At 43.2% G+C, this 23,562-nt stretch overlaps 1 protein-coding gene across 1 annotated transcript in view; it reads left to right on the top strand.

Annotated features, from left to right (window-relative positions):
• LOC126252218 (orcokinin peptides type A-like) overlaps window positions 1-21,247 on the top strand; it is a 416,558-nt gene extending 395,311 nt beyond the window's left edge. Inside the window, exon 4 of the mRNA XM_049953089.1 lies at window positions 20,675-21,247. Within this exon, the coding sequence (XP_049809046.1) occupies window positions 20,675-20,891 (217 nt within the window). The 3' untranslated portion in view covers window positions 20,892-21,247. The remainder of the gene's footprint in view (window positions 1-20,674) is intronic.
• The last annotated feature ends 2,315 nt before the right edge of the window (window positions 21,248-23,562 follow it).

The following is a 23,562-nucleotide window of genomic DNA, read 5'->3' as shown; positions in this document are numbered from 1 at the left end:
GCAACTAAGAGTCGCAAGTAGCATCTAAAAAGCGCGGTTAACAGTGGCATCTGTTGGCCAAAGTTCGTACTACGTCCATCTCTGCGGTACGCTATGGAGTCCAACTGCGATTTCCGTGACAAGTCGCAACTAACAAGGGGAGGCCGCCAATTGTGAAATTTAGATTCGATTCATACTGCGCATAATAAAAGCTCATGGCCAGAGGTGTAATGTGGCAAAGCACCAAGATACACTTCTCAGCCGTTGTCGAGGAAATACTCCACATGCCTACAGGACTTTGCAATGTTAACACAGCAGAACTCAGACATCTGTATAAGTGTAGAGAAATGAAAACAGTCATATGAATGCCTCACTTTTGTTCCGACACAGTTCAAGACTCGGGAGAAAAGTTTTACACCTGGTGTTCTACATGGCAACTTCACACACAAGAACTTTTTGCCGACACTACTACCACCTACATAAGTAAGCTTTTCCTGTGTTACTTTCAAGTAATGCACTTAAGCTATTCCTGATTTAACTGGAAGATCTGTACTTCCTACTTTCATATCAACAGCCTCAAAATGCATATTGTAGACTTCGGGATATGTTACAGATCAGTGTCACACCAAGATTGTGGAGAAAGGGGTGGGGGGGGGGGGGGGCGGCATGTCGCTCTCCAACAAGTGTTTACCAATAAGTAAGTAAGTAAGTGGCGGGAAATTATGGGTATAGGACGGCTTAAACATGTGGAAAATGAGATTTTTATTATTCACTCACTGTATTTGACATTTATTATTCCTTTAAAATCGCACAACTTCAATAAAACACAGTTTAATCATTCACACACTTATTTCACAATTATTTCACTTTTAAACTGCAAATCCTCTAAGAGCTGTCTTGAATCTTCACGAGTTTCTCCAAACAGCCTTGATGTGGATAGATACGTACAGCAACCAGTAATCAGAGTCAGAACTGTGTCTGCAAAAACACAAGGATTATTAAACAATTTTTGCTGTCATTAATTACTAGCAATATAATTGACAGAGTAGATTGCTAATATTTGCTATAATGAATATCACATTTGCAAGAACGATCTCACTGAAGTAATTAAGTCCATCGAAACGCTTAGAAACTAACCTCTCGTCTGACGAAAACGGTCTAAAGACGCAGTGGCAATTTCTTCAGATCTGTTGACAATGATATTTTGAGTTATCACTTTACTGAGTGACTGAAATGTAGTTCAGGTACCTGTGAACATAACAATATGTTAGAATTCATTTTCTAAATACGAACTATTACGGTACTGTACGGCTACTTACATATTAATTACACTATTAATATTTTCACAGTTGTTTCTTTAATACAAAATTAAAGCCAACGGAAGAAAAAACGTAAAACATACTTGCCAATGACAGGTTTGTTGCGATGCAATTTTCTGTGTTGACAGTTGTAACTTTTTCATACAGTGGTAAGTCGCAGAAATCGCAGGAGTCACAGAAATCGCAGAAGTAGCAGAAGTCACAGAAATCGCAGAAGTAGCAGAAGTCGCAGAAATCGCAGAAGTAGCAGAAATCGCAGAAGTCACAGAAGTAGCAGAAATCGCAGAAGTCACAGAAGTAGCAGAACTCGCAGAAATCGCGGAAGTAGCAGAAATCGCAGAAACAGCAGTGGCGGAGGGATACACGACCTATGTTCTTTAACTGCGACTCTTAACTGCGACAAATCCCAGTTAAGAATAACAGATACTGAAAAGTAGCATTCACAGAAATCACTGATATCGGAAAATCGCAGTTTAGCCCATCACTACGACCTAAGCCTACAAAACTGTCCAGCATCATTTTATGAAACAGGAACGTTTGTTCAACGTTTTCGGCGACAGTATCTTTGTGATAGAGAAATGCAGAAAATTACATCCCTGGTATTTGGTAGCTCTACGGGAACTACTGGTACTGAATAGGATTGGGGAGAAGAGGAGTTTGTGGCACAACTTGACCAGAAGAAGGGATCGGTTGGTAGGACATGTTCTGAGGCATCAAGGGATCACCAATTTAGTATTGGAGGGCAGCGTGGAGGGTAAAAATCGTAGGGGGAGACCAAGAGATGCATACACTAAGCAGATTCAGAAGGATGTAGGTTGCAGTAGGTACTGGGAGATGAAGAAGCTTGCACAGGATAGAGTAGCATGGAGAGCTGCATCAAACCAGTCTCAGGACTGAAGACCACAACAACAACAACAACGGGAACTAATCATCTGCGAGTAGATTTCTCACGATATGGTATACTTGCAGATATTTGAAGACTCTCTTCCTCGCCGAACGCAATGTATTATCGAGTCTAGAGTCGGTGTTGCGCGTCATTGCCCTAATGTCTTCGTCGTGCCTACCTTGGGTGGGAAGCGAGTGAGCTGGACCCTTGCCACAGACGTGGAACCGAAGGCACGTTTCCTGAAACAAGCGCGTTTCCCGCCATTTAGGGGTCCGTGGGACACGCGTTGGCAGTGCGCGCCTGCGCCTCCTAATCTCCCGAACACGCGTCACACGAACCATCGAGGTTTCGCTCGGCGTGTGGAGGCTGCGGCGCCATGTGTTTGATTACGCGAGTGGAAGCCAGCCGCAGTAATCACATTAGACGCGCCTGGCGGGGGCAGCGCAGACCTGTCGCTGGAAAAAAATCCGCGCCGCCTCTGTCAACTGTGGGGGATGGACGCTGACGTCACATCCGCATCCGCGTCTGCAAAGGGGAGCGTCGGGTCCACGTGAGTCAGTGCCGACTGCACCTACAGGGCGTTAATGTCGCTTGACATGACGTAAGGAAAATTCAGTCACATTTCCTTATAGAGTATTGTATCTGGAGAAAATAGTGAGCAGCGTTGGACAAAATACGACTATACGGAACATTAGGTCTGGCTTTTGAGTTCAGGATTTTCTAGTAAATAGAACTCAACACGTTCTTAACAGGGTCAAATCGACAGATGTGAACGTAACTGCCCCCTTTCCCCAAGAGTGTGTTATAGGGCGGTTACTGCTTGCGACATAAAGGGCAGCTCAAAACGAACATAGCGATTACAGACGACTGTAATTGCTTAACGCATAGCAGTTCATCGATAAGTATTACAGAAAATGTAAAATAAAGTTCCAGAAACATTTTACAGACTAATAGATGTTCCATATTACCCCCTTGGTCACAAGGACAATATCTAAGCTAGGAGGGGCTTTTGAAAAGCCCACGCAAAGTCCGAGAGATGGCGCCACCGGAGCTTATCGAGGTCATATTTAGTTAGTAGCATCTTTGGAAAGAGCGTGTACCAAGTTTCAGCCATATTGGTCTATTTCTTTGTGTTTGGCATTCGTGTGAGTCAAGAAAGTCGAGTGATTGTCAAAAACTGGACGAAAAATAATTTCGTGTGGTGATTAAACGTTACTTTATGAAAGGCAAAACGCCTCAGGAGACTAAAGAGAAGCTTGATAAGTATTACGGTGACTCTGCACCTTCGATTAGAACAGTTTTTAAGTGGTTTCAAAATTTTCGGAGTGGCCATATGGGCACAAGTGATGCTGGCCGTTCTGGACACCCTATGGAGGTTACGACTCGAGAAATTATTGATAAAATCCATGATATGGTGATGGGTGACAGAAGAGTTAAGGTGCGTGAGATTGCTAGTGCTGTGGGCATCTCTAATGAACGGGTACAAAATATTTTGCATAAACATTTGGACATGTGAAATCTATCCGCAAGATGGGTTCCGCGATTGCTCGCGCTTGACCAAAAACGTCATCGTGTGAAGTGTTGCAAGGATGGTCTGCAGCTGTTCGGGAAGAATCCGCAGGACTTTAAGCATCGTTTCGTCACTGTGGATGAAACATGGATACATTACTATACTCCAGAGAACAAACAACAATCTAAACAATGGGTTACCAGGGGGGAATGTGCACCAAAAAAGGTGAAGACTATTCCTTCGGCCAGAAAGGTTATGGCGACTGTCTTTAGGGATTTGCAAGGAATAATCCTCATGGACTACCTGGAAAAGAGTAAAACTATTACAGATGCATATTATTCATCGTTATTGGACCTTTTGAAAACCGAGCTGCAAGAAAAACGCCGGCGATTGGACGGTAGAAAAGTCCTTTTCCATCACGACAATGCACCAGTACACACCTCAGCAGTTGTGGTCGCAAAATTATTGGAAATAGGTTTCCAACTTGTTTCACATCCCCCCTATTCTCCAGACTTGGCTCCCTCAGACTACTATTTGTTCCCCAATTTGAAGAAATGGCTGGCGGGACAAAGATTTTATTCAAACGAGGAGGTGATTGCAGCAACAGACTTGGACAATTCCTATTATTCGGAAGGGATCAACAAATTATATCAGCGTTGAACAAAGTATATAAGTCTAAAAGGAAACTATGTCGAAAAATAAAAAAGGTTTACCCCAAACACGCAAGTAGTTTTTATATTTGCACGGACTTTTCAAACGCCCTTTGTATAATTCGTTTCGCATATATGCATATATGGAGTCACAGATGCTAGCGCATTACAAATGTGTATTTTGAGTTCTGGAATTGTTTTCAGCAAAGGTTGTACGTACGTAACCCCATAAAAGATATCTGGAATCCCTTTTCACCTAGATGAGTAATGGCCAGTGACTGGAGCTCATGTAAGTAAGACCAAGAATACTCACAACTTCATAAATACCAAAATGCAAGTATTGACTTTGCTTTTTTAAATAGAACTAAAATATTATTTTTCGCCAGAAGAGCGGAACATAAATTCATTGATACAGTTCTTCTGGTAGTCTAACAAGGAATTATGGAGTAGATAATACATTTAATACGGGAAATTTTGTACTCATGTTGCTATTCGAATAGTTCACGACACATTCCACGAATATTAAAAACCGAGTTAAGTGATTGGTGATATTTATGCCACTCTCTGTAGAGCCCGGAGAGTGCTAACAAGGGAAACTCCCCGTCGCAACCCGCTCAGATTTAGTGGTAAAATAGCCCGTCAAAAACTGAACACTGCTCAAGCATGAAAACAGGAAGAAGTTTTACTGAACTGTGAAAAAAAAGCAAAATAGAAACAAACAACGGTCCGAGCTTAACAAGTGCAATATTGAGAGACCTTGAATGACTTCGGCGTCGTGGGTAAGTGGTCACGGTGTTGGACTGTAAACCGGGCGAGACAGAAGTTCGAATTTAGCGAGGATTTCAGTTCGAGGTGCCTTTAATGCTTTCCTCAACGAAATTCTGTTTCGAAATCTGGCAAGACACATTTAGTATTTTTGCTGCGCGACAGCAAAGGTAATGTTACCGACCACAATGGCACTGAAGTGGAATTGCTAAACTCTGTTTTTTGAATTAGGCAGCAAACATTCAAAAATTCAAATAATGAAATCATGAACAGCTCACAACTTGGGTATTTTTGAAGTAGATACCCTCGGTGTAGCGAAGCAACTTAAGGCACTCAGTAAAGGTCAAACTTCCGGTCCAGACCGTATACCATTTAAGTTTGCTTCACATTATTCTGATTAAATAGCTCCATTTTTAGCAGTCATATATAACCGCTTACTCGACGAAAGAAACGTACCAGAAGATTGCAAAATTGCACAGGTCACACCAAAACACAAGAAACGAATCAGAAGTAACCCGTTGAATTCCATCTTCGGTTGAATTTTTGATCATGCACTGTGTTCGAACATTAGGAAATCTCAAATTTTTGAACATACCCTGCGTTCTAACATTGTGAAATCTGAAAGAAAACTATCAGGTGACACAATCAGTAAGGGCAAAGAAAATATCGTTCTTTTAAACATGACTGGCTCTTTGTTTGCACGAAGTAATAAGTGCGATCGATCGGAGATCTCAAATTGATTAAATTTCTTGGTTTTCCAGAAGGCTTATGACACAGAACCGCACAACCGGGGTCTAATCATAAAGCTTGCCTTTGGAGTATCGCCTCAGCTCTGCGACTGGATTCGTGATATTCTGTCAGAACGGTCACATTTCGTAGTGACTACCGGGAAGTCATCGAGAGAAACAAAAGTGATATCTGGATTTCCCCAAGGAAGTGTTATAGGCCATCTCCTTGTGGGGCGGCGGGTAAAATCTAATCATTTGTTTGTTCGCCGTTTTCCTCACACGATCCAGGACGGTGTGCAGTCCTCGCGAATTCACTGTCCGTTTTTACCGCAAAATACGCGCTTTGACACAGTTCGACTCTGACGTCATCCGAGGCAGAGCGCTATCCGACGTTTAACACACGTGGGTCTTACAGTAGTTGAGTGCGAAGTGAACCTTACCACTGCCTCTCGGGCTGTATTTATATAAGTGCGGGAACGGACGGCTGGTGGAACATTTGTTGTCTACGGCATCTGCATACTGCAGCAGCCTCCGAACGACCGCTTTCTCGGGCACATAAACTTTAATAATACAGTTATAAATTACTTCAGAAACCTCTTGATTTTTACTTTTATACAGTTAAGATGTTTGAAGGCACAGAAAAAGTTTCAGCTTGCTAGAATCAAAACTTTGCCTTCTAGAATTTTTATAGTGGAACTAACGGTAGATCGTTACCTCTGAACCATATCTTTACGAGAACTTATGTCAGCAGTTATTAATGGCTCAAATGGCTCTGAGCAGTATGGGACTTAACTTCTGAGGTCATCAGTCCCCGCAGTTATTAATACTACAACTCTCAAATTTGGTACAGCTCTATCACTTGGTATGTTTTATCATCCACTTTAACCAAAATTCTCTATCATTAAAATCTCAGGTACTTAATCTATGACAATTGGGTACATTTTAGTTACAAAATTCGTTTTTTACTTAATTACTCAAAAACTATAAGAGGTAGCTTAACGTGGTCTTTCAGTTATTATTTTTGGGGTGAAGTGAAGCATAAAACAAATTTTCATATTTCTAAGTCCATTATTTAGCGCCTCTGATTTTTCCTAAAAACGAGAATTCCGGCGTTAATTTTTGTTATATGGTTTTGGAAATCTGCACCACTTATTTATGAGCTCTAACTACACCTTCTGTTCAAATTCTAGCTTTCTAGCTTTATTATTTAGCGCCACTTATTTTTCTCTTAAAACGGCATTTTTAAGTAAACTACTAAGTCTAGAACATAAAGACTTGATATTTGAAACATTATAACACTAAACTGTATTTTAACAAGTTTTAAACATAAATTTTTATTTTTAATTTCATACTTAATTGTGGTGCAATACTTGCACACTACGTGCAGACACGTTAAGGTGACGTGGCGCTACTAGCAGTGAACTGGGATGAGTCCCGACACACTCGCTCGCATCTGTATCTCACACACGATACAGCGCTTGGCTTGCCTCATCCTGTTCTGGCCGAGACCCGTGTACCTTTAGCGGTTGCATGGTCTGCAGCGCTCTACTTAGGCTTGAGATGTGTGTATCTTTTCGCCACTATGGCTACGTATCGATTCTCATGAGTTGTAGTGATCCTTGTACGACCACCGACATGCTCTCGCATAGCATTTCCACTTTTAGCGGCCTTTTTTTAATCGTGAGATGACACTTTTGGACTCACTCATTACTGCAGGCACGGTAGCGGCACTTTGATCGGCTTCGAGCCGTCCAACCGCTCGTCCACAATCGTAAGCACTCAACGTATGTCTTGCAGACATGTTGTCGCAGCACACGAAACGTTGCACTAATTGGTTGTACATCTTACCTTCGTCAAACACGTACTGGATCAAGTGTCGAATGCATAAAGGGTGTTTTTGTCCAGGCTACGTTGCAGCTAACGCGTCCCGCCCTCCACGTTTCCTTTTACTATCACTGGTCGGGTATTCCTTCGAATTGTCGGTTCTTCCTTAGCAACTGGCAATTGTTCTTTAGCAAGTGTCAGTTGTCCTTAGCAACTGGAAAGCAGTGTAATTAAAAGACAAGCGTTTTTGGCTATGGCAAGATCTTTTCACGTAATTTCAATCACCATCTTTTCCCTCTGAGTGCGAAAATATTTTGTCGACTGCTATCTACGTAGAGAGAAATGACTACTGTAATAACACAAGAGAAACCAGACCTGTCACTAAAAGATTTAGGTGCTCATTTTTCCCATATGCTATTCGACAGTGGAACGGGCAAGAAATAGTGTAAAAGTGATTCTGTGAAATCTCTGGCATGCACTTAAGTGTGAGGTTGCAGATTAATCATATACACGTAGATGTAGAAAGGAAATATAGAATAATGCTAATGCGATAATCTTCACATTCATTTGGGTTACATTCAACGTCGACTAAAATCTCTTCTTCCAGTCTCAATTTCTAGGATAGCCCGTAACCAGATGTGAAGGGATTACTATAACAACACCGTCTTCCACTTTCATTTCATTTTTGAAAGCAAACGAAGACGAGTTTTAAATTATAGAGCTGGCCGAGATGGGATCCACGGAAATTGGATATGCAGAGCTATACTTGGGAAGATGTGACGCAGGCCCAACTTTGTCCTTTCAAATCCTCCAGCTTTCAAGAGTGGATAAGTTGCGGTAAATGTCTGCAATATCTGTCATTTCTTTTGCCACTCAGTTCGGTGGTCGTTTTGGGTATGACTGTTCTTCTTGTTGACGATCTAATCTTGCTTTACGTTAGATCTCTGAATTGACGCCGGCCGCTGTGGCCGAGCGATTCTAGGCGCTTCAGTCTGGAGCCGCGCTGCTGCTACGGCCGCAGGTTCGAATCCTGCCACGAGCATGGATGTGTGTGATGTCTTTAGGTTAGTTAGGTTTAAGTAGTTCTAAGTCTATGGGACTGATCAGATGTTAAATCCCATAGTACTTAGAGCTATTCGAACCATTCTGAATTGACGAATTTCATTAATTCTCCTTTCGTCGGGCCAGTCACTTACGGTTCTTTAAGCCGCTCCTTTGTCGTATTTAAAACAAGAAGGACGCATTTCATGTTTTTGCCATAGCCATTATAGAAAGTTGTGAAATTTTCTCTCATAGGCTCCTACATTTGTGATTCAAGAAACAGAAGCCATTTGACCGAGGTCTTAACTTGAAGAACAACTAATAACATAAGACTTGTACTCACCGTTGTATTCAATAGATATTCATAGGTATTCTATAAGAGTGCCCCAACTTGTTATGCGATTCGTGACTGTTCTGATACTTGTCTAAAGTCCACCATCAGTGTAATCTGCCCATTGAAAGACGCAAAAAATAGTGTTTCGTCAGCCTCGATCTTTGCTGCTGCTCTACTATGCAATAGGTTAGAACACCTCTTGATATGTAGAAAGTATACTGCTATCACTAGCAAATACCAATGGAGGGTCTGGGAGCTAATTAATGATGAAACTAACGGTGCATAATGGCATTTCACGATTACCGTCGACTTTTGAGCATGTTGTCTGATCTCTCGGAAACTACGTGATGGATTCACCGATAGGGAGGCCACAAGCAATCAGTTTCCATTGCGGTCGCTGTCCGTTTTAAATATTCTTAATGAACGCGTACGATCTAATTTTTACATGCCCAGTGGTATCTGTATATTGAGATAGATTGCTTTTGTCAGCTCATTAATGACGACATCTATACAATAAGGAACGTACTCATGATATGGGAGAAAAATAATAATTAGTCTAGTATTCGAGAGTGCTACAAACGGTCCCCTTTGTCTGCAACATATTCAGGGGGTAACGGTAGTGCGGCATCGTACATTGCTCTGGGCGGCAGTATCTTCAAACACAACCGCCGAAAAAAGGTGACGGTTTGAAAAGGGACAAAGCTGCAGCCACGAAACGCTGACGCAGCCTACTCTCGGATACACAGTTCGTATTGTTGCCGTTGTGTAGGAGAGAAACACGCCCTTGCACAGAGGGAATTTGCCGCTTGCTTCCCCTATAGAATTTTCGGGGACGCGCTTTAGATGGAATGAACATAGCGGTGTGTACACAGTTGCAGTTACTTGTCTGCGCGTTTTTCGTTTACACCTGCGGGGAACGTCACTTGGTGTTTTCAAAGCGGCTTTGGAAAAAAAAGAAGTGGTGAAACACCGAGTGTCTGAAGCTGGGAATTTTTAGCAGTCGTGCCGATAAAGAGCACACCCACGCAAGACAAAATACTCTTAGTAATAAATGGCGGAAACAGTCTCTGTATGAACTTTTTGAATTCAGTAGTTAGAAAATTATAACCTGTAAGTACTAAGAACTATAGATAAAATAAGTGTAAGATCGATTTTTCATTTCAAATTTAAGCTGATTTTAACAAAATATTCTCGGCCGTACAGCCGTATCAAGTGGCTAAAATCCTACAGGTTTTTTACTGAGTAATCCTCGGCAGTTGTCAAGTACTAACTGAGTGCCTTGTTGCCTTTCTTTCCCTTTATTTTATTTTCATTCCTTCGTCTGCGGCGGCACCAGTACAACATGCAGCTCTTCAGCCATAAGTATTTATAGAGAAACAAATAGATTTGAACCACAAAAAAGATAAAATATTTACAATTTTTAAAGATTATTAAAATAATTTCACACTGATGTTTCTTTCTTTTACAAAAAAAAGAGAGAGGGAGATTGCGAAAAAACTGACGGAGCTTTTTACGGCACTGAAACCGGAAGGATCTGCGCCGGTATGATACAGTTTGGAACAGGAGAAGTTGAGAAGTATGGTGTGGAACTTGAATTGAGCTGATGGCGAAAACTGTTGGTTACAGGTGGTAGAAAGACTACATAATAGAGCGGATTTCATGCTCCGGGATGTGAAACTGACATGGGGAATGTGCTGGTGTGAGGTTGGTGAAATATGTCGGTATGGGCGCAGCAGGATACCAGGATGGGAAATTAGACGGAAAAATGTAGTTACTGGGGTCGAGTTTGCGGGTTGTGTACCCTACATATGCAAAATGCTTGCGAACAGGAAAGAAAAGTGATGAGCTAGTAAAGTATTCTTGCAGGGGCGAGTAAACAGATCGGAAACCAAGGGGGGAGTGGCCCTCCCGGTTAGCCGAGCGGTCTAATGCACGGCTTTCCGGAGTGGGAAGGAGCGCCTGGTCCCCGGCACGAATCCGCCCGGCGGATTTGTGTGGAGGTCCGGTGAGCTGGGCAGTCTGTGGATGGTTTTTAGGCGGTTTTCCATCTGCCTCGGCGAATGCGGGCTGGTTCCCCTTAATCCGCCTTAGCTACACTATGTCGGCGATTGCTGCGCAAACAAGTTCTCCACGTACGCGTACACCACCATTTATCATGCAAACATAGGGGTTACACTCGTCTGGTGTGAGACGTTCCCTGGGGGGTCCGCCGGGGGCCCAACCGCACAATAACACTGGGTTCGGTGTGGGGCGGCGGAGGGGTGAAGTGGTCTGCGGTAGTCGTCGTGGGGTTGTGGACCACTGTGGCTGCGGCGGGGATGGAGCCTCGTTTCTAGGTCCCCAGTTAACATACAATACAATGCAAAGGGGGGAGTGCGTGACATTCACACATTTGGAAAGAGTGATAGTTTGGTGAAGCAGATATCAGGATTACAATGGCATAGCAGACGAGTGAAGGAATCGAGGTTCTATAGGTGTACAGACCTGCGATAGGTTGAAATCCTCATTTCGGCCAGTTAGCAGATTAGTGGTTTTATTCTCTTGTAGTGTACCTGTTGGGTACAAGAAATGTATTCATAGTTGCGAATATGGTCAACCAACAGCTATATTACGGAATTACGACAATGACAATTTGTGCGGGACCGGCCTCAATCAGGGTTTCCTTCTTATCGCGAGCGGTCGCCTAATCATTTGGCTACCCGAGCACGACTCACGGCCAGACGGAAACTTCCATATGTCGTCAACCATGTCTCTACAACCTGTACTCGTAAATCCATTATGTATAACCCCGTGCAGGGGAGATATTTTACTTGAAAGTCGCTTGCTCGGAGTCAGCAGATAAATACGATATTGTAGTGCCTGTATTATTCCGAATTATGACGCAAGGTTCCTTCGGACATGAAGGCGCTTGCGATCAGCGGGAAATCTGGGTTCGCTTCCCGATCCGGCACAAATGTACATCGTCATTCCATAAGGCACCTGATGGTTGTCCATATTCGCAACTGTGAATACATTTCGTGTATTTCATAATGGCTGTAGTCGACTAGGTGCCTGTTCTTTTGAACGTGCATCCATGTTCGGAAAAACATTGCATCGTTCGTCTTAAGAACACTGGCTCTGCAGTGTCGGATTTCTGTTCCGTTGTTAATAGTGTAGTTTATGGTCAAGGGGTAGTCTGAGATATTTTGGTGTATTAGGTAGTTGTCAGGACGATCATACATGATTAGCGAAAAGTTACGGTGCTACAAGCTGTGAGTAGTTCGTCCTATAATTATTGCTTAGGTTTCGGATGACTGGTAGCACCAGGATATGAAGTGAAATCAAATGATTGTACGGCATTGTTGGCCGGGAGACCACATGCGGGGTGTTCGGCCGCCGAAATTGCAAGTCATTTTTAGCTGACGCCACTTCGGCGACTTGCGAGTCAATGATGATGAAAGACACACAACACCCAGTCATCACGAGGCAGAGATAATCCATGACCCCGCCGGGAATGGAACCCGGGACTCCGTGCGCTGGAAGCGAGAACGCTACCGCAAGACCACGAGCTGCGGACAGGGTATGAAGTAATGGCGCTGGAAAGACTGTTGGAATTTCTGGGTGGAGAGCTATGAAGGAGGGTGGGGGGGGGGGGGATGATCGTCATCAGCATATTGGGTCCGCAGCTCATGGTCTAGTGGCTAGCGTTGCTACTCCTGGATCACGGGGTCCCGGGTTCGATTCCCGGCCGGATTGGGCATTTTCTCTGCCAGGGGGCTGGGCATTTGTGTTGTCCTCATCATTTCATCATCATCATTCGTGACAGTGGCTGGATTGGAGGGCGTAAAAAAATTGCAGTGTGAAAAAGTTGGGACTTTCTACGGGCGCTGATGACGGCGCAGTTGGCCGCTCCACAAACCAAACATCAGCACATTGGAGACGGACAGAGTGGGGTGGCTTGTGCATATCAGCAGCGTAAAAGCAATGGAGGGACGAGATTTGGGGCACTCTTGTATAAGGATGGAAGCTATGGCAATTGGTGTTTATTATGATAAACGACGGATAATTGGATAGAAAAGAGACAACAACGTGCATATAATTCATTGGGTGTGGATTGGTCTGGCGTTTGAACTGGAGACCGGAATGTCATACTTTATCATAAATTATTTGAATACAAGAGATACAAAAAAGGCAGATTTTCGGTTATTAAGCTGACAGAAGATGAGTGAGTTATATGAGTTGGCAAACGAAGGATGATTTGGGATGGAAGCCACAGTGGTTAATAGTAAGATATAGGTGTTGGCTTAGGTGAGTTGGAAGAGGATCGATTCGAAGACCTTGCTAAACACCGATGCGGGGCTGATGGGTCGTTGGGAGCAGGCGTCATGGGCGGGTTTGTTGGGTTTAAGGAATAGTACGATTCGGGACAGCGTTGTCGATGCCGCCCCCCCCCCCCCCGCCTCTTATATAGCCATGTTGTGCAATGTGACGTCACTGGTGGTCAGTCCCTCGCTAGCTGACAGGATATTCACGTTCCTAGAAGTCACAAGGACCGAGCAGTAGTCGGTCGAAAGCTCGTGGGATTTTAACCACATGACGCCGTTGGAAGCCCATGAAGATTTTTTATTCATCGCCGAGAGATTAAGCATTCGTATGTTAAGTTCTTTAATTTTTTCGCAGTTTTTAATCAGTCAAGCGTGACAGGCCATCACAGAACTCTAAAACCAAATTCAGCTACGGCCCCGAGAGCTGAAAGAAGAACCAGAACCTCCCGTTTGACATTATTTAGGAGGACATTATCTGATTCCGGCATTTGTGTAACAGCCAAAGGGAGTCACCCTAAAATCTTGACCGGGAACTGGGAGTGGAATCTATTTAATTTAATCCTGAAACAATTCTGCTCTGTTCAGTCCAGAAAAGACACCTTCAATGAAAGAAACAGTAACGAGATTTAAACGTAAATACTTATAACGCGGAGTTATCCATAAATTTAAGAAATTCTTTGAACTGGAGTGAATCAGTCAATAAAATAAAGTCACTGGGCCTTGGCCATGATAGCATCGAAAAAGAAAATGATAAAATAAAGGCGGAAATACTAAATTCTGTCTCCTGAAACTCCTTCACCAGAAAAAAATAAAAACTAGAATAAATAAAACACCATTTAGCACATTCGACCGTCGCAACGACGAGAAAATGATCGACGCCCAGCACAGCAGTCATGTTTCATCGACTCCTTTTTCTTCTACAAGTACTGCACCACTTATGACATTCACATACTGTTGTGTACATAGTTCCGCGTAGTCAGCGGGTACACAACTTTCCCACTAGAGCGCGCCCTGCTAAGCACAGCAGCGCAGGCACAGCGCTCGTCCGTCTCTGCACTACGAGATGGCGCTGTCTTAGAGACGGACCAGATTCTGCTTCCGCCGATCCTCCTATTAATATGTAACGCAGCTAATGAGATTGCTGCTAACGTAGAACCTTTTCTCCTCGCAGATCACACTCACGCAGTGATACATGAACGCGCGAGGTATTATAACGAGTGTACAGACCTCTGATTAGTCAGTCTGCATTAGTCTGCATTAGTCTGCATATGTCAGTACCAGTCTATAGTCAAGTTTCAGTCTGCGCCTAATAAGATTATCATATTCCTGTACATAGCCATGAAGAGAAATGTATAGACACTTTGTCAAGTATCAGAGATATGTGAGAATAAGATTAACGTACCCAGACCAAAGGAACTTCAGACTGTCAATTGTAAACAGCATCCGGAATCAAGTTACGTAATATCTATGTTTTTTTATTATTTTAATAAATGTGTGTGAAAATTAATCAAGTTCTGTTTAAAGTTGGTCACCGTCAATCTGCTACTCTAAGCGTGCAAGTGGCATTTCTATGGTCTGACCTAACGGCAGAAGATAAACACGCCACGATAAGACCACGAGACATATTGCTGACACTCGCCTACTTCGTTAGAGCGACAAGTCAAATAATCTGATGGTGTGTGTATCGAAGGTCTTACAGTACGCACACCACACATACTATGGCTTTTCTGGCGAACTAACTCCAACGTGCCATCATGGTTTCCGGAAGCACCGATCTTGTCACATCTAGAATGGTTTATTTTCCTTCAAGAGAGGCTTTGATTGGGGTTCTGCATATACACTTGCACTTACATATATATAGTGTGTTTCTTTTAACTTGAGACAACTAAATATCTCGAAAACGGTTCCTCATACGAAAAAAATGTTCTAGGTGAAAGGTTAAGATTAGTAAAGGGTACACATGTGTGCTACAACTGGCCACCTAATATCCACCCCTCTTCCGTGGGCGGGGTCAGCTTTATTATTTTCAAATGGGAAACCATTGTTTTCCATTCGTACAAAGCGTTGAAACCATGGTAAAGGGGTTTTCATAATCTTTCTAGTTTGCAATTGATCGGCAGTTTACTATTTCTACCAAAAAAAATTGAGTGTACCTGCTTTTGCAGTAAAGAACCGACACGTTTGATTCTACGTTTCATGTACAGTGTAAGTGTAAAAATCGTGTTCTGACGGTTGATATTTATATTCGAACGTTACTTTCATGTTACAAATTTGATCGAATAGTACAATATCTTCAGCTGTTTCAATGACTGGTTAGAAACCACGTTTAGCGTGATCCAGGAACAACACCGTGGATATAATAGGTATTTGTTGCCATCGGGATGGTTGATTTCGGTGAGTCGCCTTGCCTCTGACCATTGGGATGCTTCATTTCCGTGAGTATCCATGGCAGGAGTGACTGCCACGATCACTTCACGGATATCTTACCTTATCACAGCTGTTGCAGTTTCTATTCTGCCAGTAGCCGCGTAGCGGCCAGCGCGAGAATTACGGTGGTTACATGGAAACATACATCGAAATCAGTCGCCCTGATTGGCGGGGTTCGAGGACGGCCATCTAAATCAAGCATACCGATGGCTTGGGGGCTCACAGCAATCAACCCTGTGGGAACAGAAAACTACTTTACCATACAAACAGCTTATTTTCCAGAAATGTACAGCCATATTATTTGCAACAGCTGAGTGGTACCTCATGGGACGCAAGAGCTACGACACTGCAATGCGCTGCCTTAGGGCTGGTCTGTTCTGTTGCTGAATACTATGCCCCAGTGTGGCTCAATAGCACACATGTGAGAAAAACTGGGTAGAAGGGCGGATCCTCAAAATTACAGACCAGTATCCTTAACATCGGTTTGTTGCAGGATTCTCGAACATATTCTCAGTTCGAATATCATGAATTTCCTTGAGACAGAGAAGTTGCTGTCCATGAATCAGCACGGCTTTAGAAAGCACCGCTCATGCGAAACGCAACTCGCCCTTTTTTCACATGATATCTTGCGAACCATGGATGAAGGGTATCAGACGGATGCCATATTCCTTGACTTCCGGAAAGCGGTTGACTCGGTGCCCCACTGCAGACTAAGGTACGAGCATATGGGATTGGTTCCAAAGTATGTGAGTGGCTCGAAGACTTCTTAAGTAATAGAACCCAGTACATTGTCCTCGATGGTGAGTGTTCATCGGAGGTGAGTGTATCATCTGGAGTGCCCCAGGGAACTGTGGTAGGTCCGCTATTGTTTTCTATCTACATAAATGATCTTTTGGATAGGGTGGATAGCAACGTGCGGCTGTTTGCTGATGATGCTGTAGTCTACGGGAAGGTGTTGTCGTTGAGTGACTGTAGGAGGGTACAAGATGACTTGGACAGGATTTGTGATTGGTGTAAAGAATGGCAGCTAACTCTAAATATAGATAAATGTAAATTAATGCAGATGAATAGGAAAAAGAATCCCGTAATGTTTTAATACTCAATTAGTAGTGTAGCGCATGACACAGTCACGTCGATTAAATATTTGGGCGTAACATTGCAGAGCTATATGAAGTGGGACAAGCATGTAATGGCAGTTGTGGGGAAGGCAGATAGTCGTCTTCGGTTCATTGGAATTACACACGACGCCCATTAATGTTCGCCAGGCAGTCGACAAACCCGATCCCGTTCGTCGGACTGCTATGATGTATAGCGTGGGTCATCACTGCAGACCACTCACTCACAGCCATCCACTGTTCAGTAGCGTCGCTGTTTACACTACTTCAAGCGTCGCTTAGCACTGACTACAAAAATGTGTGACTCTTGCGGGTCCGCTCGTCCGTTGTACCTCATTCTTTTCAACTCCCTACGCACAATCAATGTGCTAGCTGGATTGCTGGCAACGCTTTCGAACTCACGAGTGGTTTCTTCCACTGATTTCGTGCTATGTTTTACAACCATTTGCTCGACGGTGCCTGCCCGTCAGTACCGTGCGGTCTGCTTGGTCTTGGTTCATCAGTGGCTGTTCCTTCGCGTTTCCATTTCACAGGCCCAACACCAATAGTCGAGTTGGATAGCATTGAAAGAGTTGAAATGTCCCTGATGGACTTGTCAATCAGGTCACATCCAATTACTAGTCTTCGTCGTTGAGCTCTCCTGACGTCCATTCCGCTGCAACTGCTTCGCTACTGACAACACAACACCCCCCCCCCCTCACTCCCCTCCCCTGTAAAATTGGCTAGCCCGCCTCTCGTGACATTTAGTGGTCAGTTCTCCGTTATATACCCGCAGCTCGTGGTCTTGCGGTAGCGTTCTCGCTTCCCGCGTTCGGGTTCCGGGTTCGATTGCCGGCGGGGTTAGGGATTTTCCCTGCCTCGAGATGACTAGGTGTTGTTGTGTCGTCTTCATCATCGTCGTTCATCCCTATTACCGTCGGAGGAAGGCAATAGGAAACCACCTCCGCTAAGACCCTGCCTAGTCGGCCCACGGGTCTCCCGCATCGTCCTCTACGCTCCTCCCTGAGTATGGGACCTCATCGTCATCATACCATTATATACTGGTGTTCGGGTACTTTTGATCAGATAGTGTATGGTCAAGCATCTTCCAGTACAGGTCTTCAACATTTCAGTGACACCATCCCGTGAGAGAACACTTCATACTCAGTGTAGCGGCAGCTGTGGAAATACATTTTGATGAACGAAGAACCGCAACAGTTGTTAAATATCCTTTACTGTAACAAGTGCTTCCGAACGTTTACATCTGAATAGGTATATGGGGAAAAATACAACAACGAATATTGGCTATATCCCACAAATGATTTAGTAAATAATGGGTAAGAGTACTTACAGTCAATTCATATAAAGTACAGACTGGGGTTAATTGGACGACCCAACACTCTCAGTCAAATAAAAATAAAACGACCATTGAAGGAATACTAGTCAGGCAAAAAGTCGGCAGAATGATGGAGTCGACTAACCCAGACAGCAAGGGATACTACAATAAAAAATGTCAAAAGAACAGAGAGGGGCAAAAATTGAAAGTTTGAAAATGTGGAATTAAAATGACTTAAACAAAAGTTTGACCATTCGTGCCGCCCTTCTTTTTATACCTGCAACACGCCCTACTAGTCTATCCGCTATTACTTGCACAGGCTTGAGAAATATTCTAGCAGTAACAGAAGATGAACAAGTGATTTTTAAGCAGCCTCCTTTGTAGACTGCATTTTCCTAATAACGTGCAAACGAACCGATGTTTGTCAATTGCCTAACGTAAAACTGAGCCTAAGTAATCTTTCTGATTCCTACAGTTCGTTGCACGCAGGTGTTTGTTCGAGTCAGCTGATTGTTTTATGACTAATTGATATTTTAATCACTGGATACTACATCGTATTGAGAAGTGCATATTTTCACATCTCTGAACAATTAAAACAAATTGTCATTGTTTGCACAGTTTTGAAATCGTATGAAGATCTGACTGAATATTTGAGAAATTTGTCACATTGTATCTCATCATAAAAAGCTGCATCATCGGCAAAAAAGTTTCAGGCCATTATTAATATTGTCTGCCAGATCAATAATATACTACATGAACAGCAAAGTTCCGAAAACACTTGCCTGGCAAGCACCTACAGTTACTTCTGTTGATGACTTGCCCTCTATGATGATATGCTGCGTCTTTCCTACTATTTATTTTATTTATTTATTTAATCGTATGGTGATTTTATACAATATACAGTTGACATAAGGCAAATGATTTTATACAATATATCGGGTGGTCAAAAAGTCAGTATAAATTTGAAAACTTAATAAACCACGGAATAATGTAGATAGAGAGGTAAAAATTGACACACATGCTTAGAATGACATGGGGTTTTATTAGAACCAAAAAAACAAAGTTCACGAAATGTCCGACAGATGGCGCTGGACAGCAAAACGTTTGGCGATGATCGTGTGCTCAGCCGCCACTTTCGTCATGCTTGGCCTCCCAGTTCCCCCAGACCTCAGTCTGTGCGATTATTGGCTTTGGGGTTACCTGAAGTCGCAAGTGTATCGTGATCAACCGACATCTCTAGGGATGATGAAAGACAACATCCGACGCCAATGCCTCATCATAACTCCGGACATGCTTTTCAGTGCTGTTCACAACATTATTCCTCGAATACAGCTATTGTTGAGGAATGATAGTGGACATATTGAGCATTTCCTGTAAAGAACATCATCTTTGCTTTTTCTTACTTTGTTATGCTAATTATTGCTATTCTGATCAGATGAAGCGCCATCTGTCGGACATTTTTTGAACTTTTATATTTTTTGGTTCTAATAAAACCCCATGTCATTCCAAGCATGTGTGTCAATTTGTACCTCTCTATCTACATTATTCCGTGATTTATTCAGTTTTCAAATTTATACTGACTTTTTGGTCACCCAGAACATATGATATTAGACAAGATTAAACCTTAAAGTCCGTGTTTTTCAACCAGTTAATTAAGCTGGATGTGAGAGTGAACAAGTCATCCGGAATTACAGGGTATCAATGAAGTGGACAGCGTTGGACTAAATGTTCAGTTGTCTGCTCTTCTTGATTACATTCACACATTGGTGAACTGATCCATCCCCACTTGTACCTGAAGAACCTACAACAACCATGTCCAGTCCTTAACCTGTTGAGGCGGCACCAAAGGTTCCTCGGTAGGTCAAAACCTTTTGGCTTCTTTGTGGGATCTAGGTGATGGGCTCTTGTTCCCAATGTTTTTGTTGACCATTTTTTTGTTGACCATTCATGCTTCCAGCTTTCATTTAGATCAATGAGTTGTCCTGCAGTAACACTTAATGGTCTTATTGATCGCAATCGTTGCTGTGGCAGATGACAGAATTCCTGGTGCAGTGGTAGAGAGGGTGATGCAGAGATTTTCTTGGCCTCCCTCAGTAGAGCTTGTTTCCGCCTTAAGTGGGGTGGAGGGATGTGACTCAGTACGGGTAACCAGTGGCATGGGGTTGATTTTATGGAGCAAAAATATCTCGGAATAACTCTAGGTGGAAGTCTGAGCTACAAAGAGCACATCACCAAGCTTTCTCATAAAGTTGTTGCAAGAAACAACACACTACATAAGCTCAGTGGCACCACTTGGGGAATCCCTGCTGACTGTCTGCGTTTAACTGGCATCAGTCTTGTGTACTCTGCTGCCGAGTACTGTGCACCTGTCTGGTCTTCCCTACTAATAAATCCTCAGTCCAGTTGCGTCACTATAAATTGTATCAAAGCAATGAACCGTGTCTGAGAGCTAAAGCTTGTCTGTTGGTGTGTTCCAGTGGCATCACATTCGGCAGCCAGAAGAGAAACTTTGACGAGATCGACAGGAGCGGCTTCAACAGCTTCATCAAGAAGAACTTCGACGAAATCGACCGCTCTGGCTTTGACCGTTTCGTGAAGAAAAACTTCGATGAGATCGATCGATCTGGCTTCAGCGGCTTCGTGAAGAGGAACGCGCCGATGCTGGCACGCCACTATGACCAGGGCGACCACTGAGGCGCCCCACCCCCGCACCACCCTGCACCAGAACCGCACCCGCTCGCTGCTCTCCGTGTTATGTTGTAGAAGCAACGCTCCTCTGCCGTACTGTTCCCTCAGTCACAGGAATATTTTCACGTCTACTTAAAACTATTGTGTAGAAAAGTATAGAATTAAAGTGTTGGTGTTTTTAATTATTATGTACATACTCGTGTATAATTATTAAATGTCCTGACGCAACCTACCTGTAAACGTATACGAATAAAAGCATCCATTAGAAAAGGCCATCTTATGCTGGTGCACATTTTGAACCACTCAACTGGGCCAGAGTTCCTGTACTGCGAAATACCTCCTAGTCAGATAAATAAATATCACCGAAACCAATATAATACTTTCATGTTTTCTGTACCATTTCCTTTACAACACCTATCAGCTACTGCGTAAAACTGGTGTTTTTTCTCAACAGGTACAACTATTATTGGGTATCTAAACAAATATACACCAGTTCTCACGTTGTGGGAATGTTTTTGAAAATGTGCCCAAGTAGACTGGATTAAGGACAAGTCCAGAGGACTAAAGGTTTCTACGTCCATCTCAACTGGTTCACCTGCTTCTACAGATGATGTAATTTCTAACTACTAAAAACCACGCATTACTGAGAGCAACAGCTAACATTCAAAGTAAATTTCACTATCCTGAGTTTACAGCCTGCAGCCTTTAATACTCACTGCATAACAATTATAGATTGCTGAACAGGAAACACATATGGATAGTCACCTCTAAACATAGCACCCAACGTGGTGAGTGAAAGTCTGCTAAACTCTTGATCGAATGTATTATGGGTGATGCAAAGATAGCTGTTAAATGATAATATTTACTGAATACCTGATAGCTGCATTGGAACATAAATTGGTCTTCCTTACCACAGGCTCTGAAATTTACATGCACTCAGGTCTGGGCTGAGATGCTGCGAACGCTATTCGCGTATTTCTCCAAACTGCTTGAGCCCTAACGGGCTAGAATATCATGGATGCCTCCACTGGCATGGGCGAATTCCTGGGATACCGAATTCCAGCCCAAGTGAAAGAATGTTGGCAGTAGGATCTTATTCATTGTGATGAACTATTCATATGTTTCTCCGAAGTAACAGCTTAGAATATCATGGTAGAGCCCACTGCCATCGGCGAATTCCTGAGACATCTGATTCCAGCACCGGTGAAAGAATATTGGGAGCAGTATCTTATACCTCATGATGTTCATGTACTTCTCAAAAAGTTTTTGGTCCACACAAGCCATGGTATTACGCGAATCCTCACTGCCATTGGAGAATTCCTCGCACGTCGTATTCCAGTCCAGGTGAAAGAATATTGAAAGTAGGATCTTATTCATCACGATAAACTATTTATATGTTTCTCCAAACTCTTTGCGTCCTGACAGGCTAGGATATCAAGAGAGGCAACACTGCTATGGGCGATTCTATCCCAGATGCAAGAGTTTTGGGAGTCTTATGTTACTCATAATGATGAACTATTCATATCTTCTTCCAAATTCTTGGGGGCCACGACAGGCTAGAATGGGCTGTTCCACAGCCAAGGGCGCATTCCTGAGACGTCGTATTCCAGCCTAGGTAAAAACAATATTTGGAATAGGATCTTATTTTTCATGATGCATTATACATCTGTTTCTCCAAACTCTTTGCCTCCTGACAGAATAGAATATCAAGGGAGACCCCACTGCTACTGGAAAATTCTTGGCACAACGTAATCCAGCCCAGGTGAAAGAATATTGGGAGTAGAACCTTATTTATCACGATTAACTATTCATATGTTTCTTCAAACTCCATCAAGGGAGGCTGCACTGCTGTGGGCGAATCCTTCGAACATCAAATCCCAGCCGAGGTGAAAGAGATTAGGGACTCGGATCTTACTTATCATGGTGAACTATTTATGTGTTTCTCCAAATCATTAGAGGCCAGAACAGGCTATGACAGGCGGCCCCACTGCCATGGACAAATTCCTGGGACGTTGGATTCTGATCTATGAGAAAGAATATTGGGTGTAAGATCTTCTCTATTACGATGAACAGTTCCTCTGTTTCTCCAAACTATTTGGGGCCTGACAGGCTAGTATATCATGGGACGCTCCACTGTTATTGTCGAATTCCTCAGACATCGGCTTCCAGCCCAGATGAAAGAATATTGACAACAGGATCGCATCTATTCTCATGTTTCCCCACCTCTTTGGCCTCGATAGCCTAGAATATCATGGGCGGCCCCACTCCCACGGCAGAATTCCTGGGACGATGAATTCTGGCCCAGGTGAAAGAATGTAGGGAGCAGTTTCTTACTCAGCATGAAGAACTATTTATCTATTTCTCCAAACTCTTTGGCTCCTGACAGACTAGGACATCAAGGAAATCCCCACTGCCACTGGAAAATCCCTGGCACATCGGACTCTGCCCAAGTTGAAAGAATATTGGGAGTAGAATCTCATTCAGATCGATGAACTATTCATATGTTTCTCCAAACCCTTTGAGCCTTGACAGGCTTATGTACCCTGTGGGCGCTCACTGCCACACTCAAATTCCTGAAACATCAGTTTCTGCTGTAGGCGTAAGACTACTGGGAACAGCATCTTATTCATTGTCTTGAACTATTGATATGTTTCTCTGAACTCTTTTGGCCTTGGTA

The sequence above is a fragment of the Schistocerca nitens genome, chromosome 4 (genome assembly GCF_023898315.1).
Source record: "Schistocerca nitens isolate TAMUIC-IGC-003100 chromosome 4, iqSchNite1.1, whole genome shotgun sequence".
NCBI lineage: Eukaryota > Metazoa > Arthropoda > Insecta > Orthoptera > Acrididae > Schistocerca > Schistocerca nitens.
The sequence above is the reverse complement of the archived record's forward strand: the minus strand, read 5'-3'. Positions and strand labels throughout refer to the sequence as shown.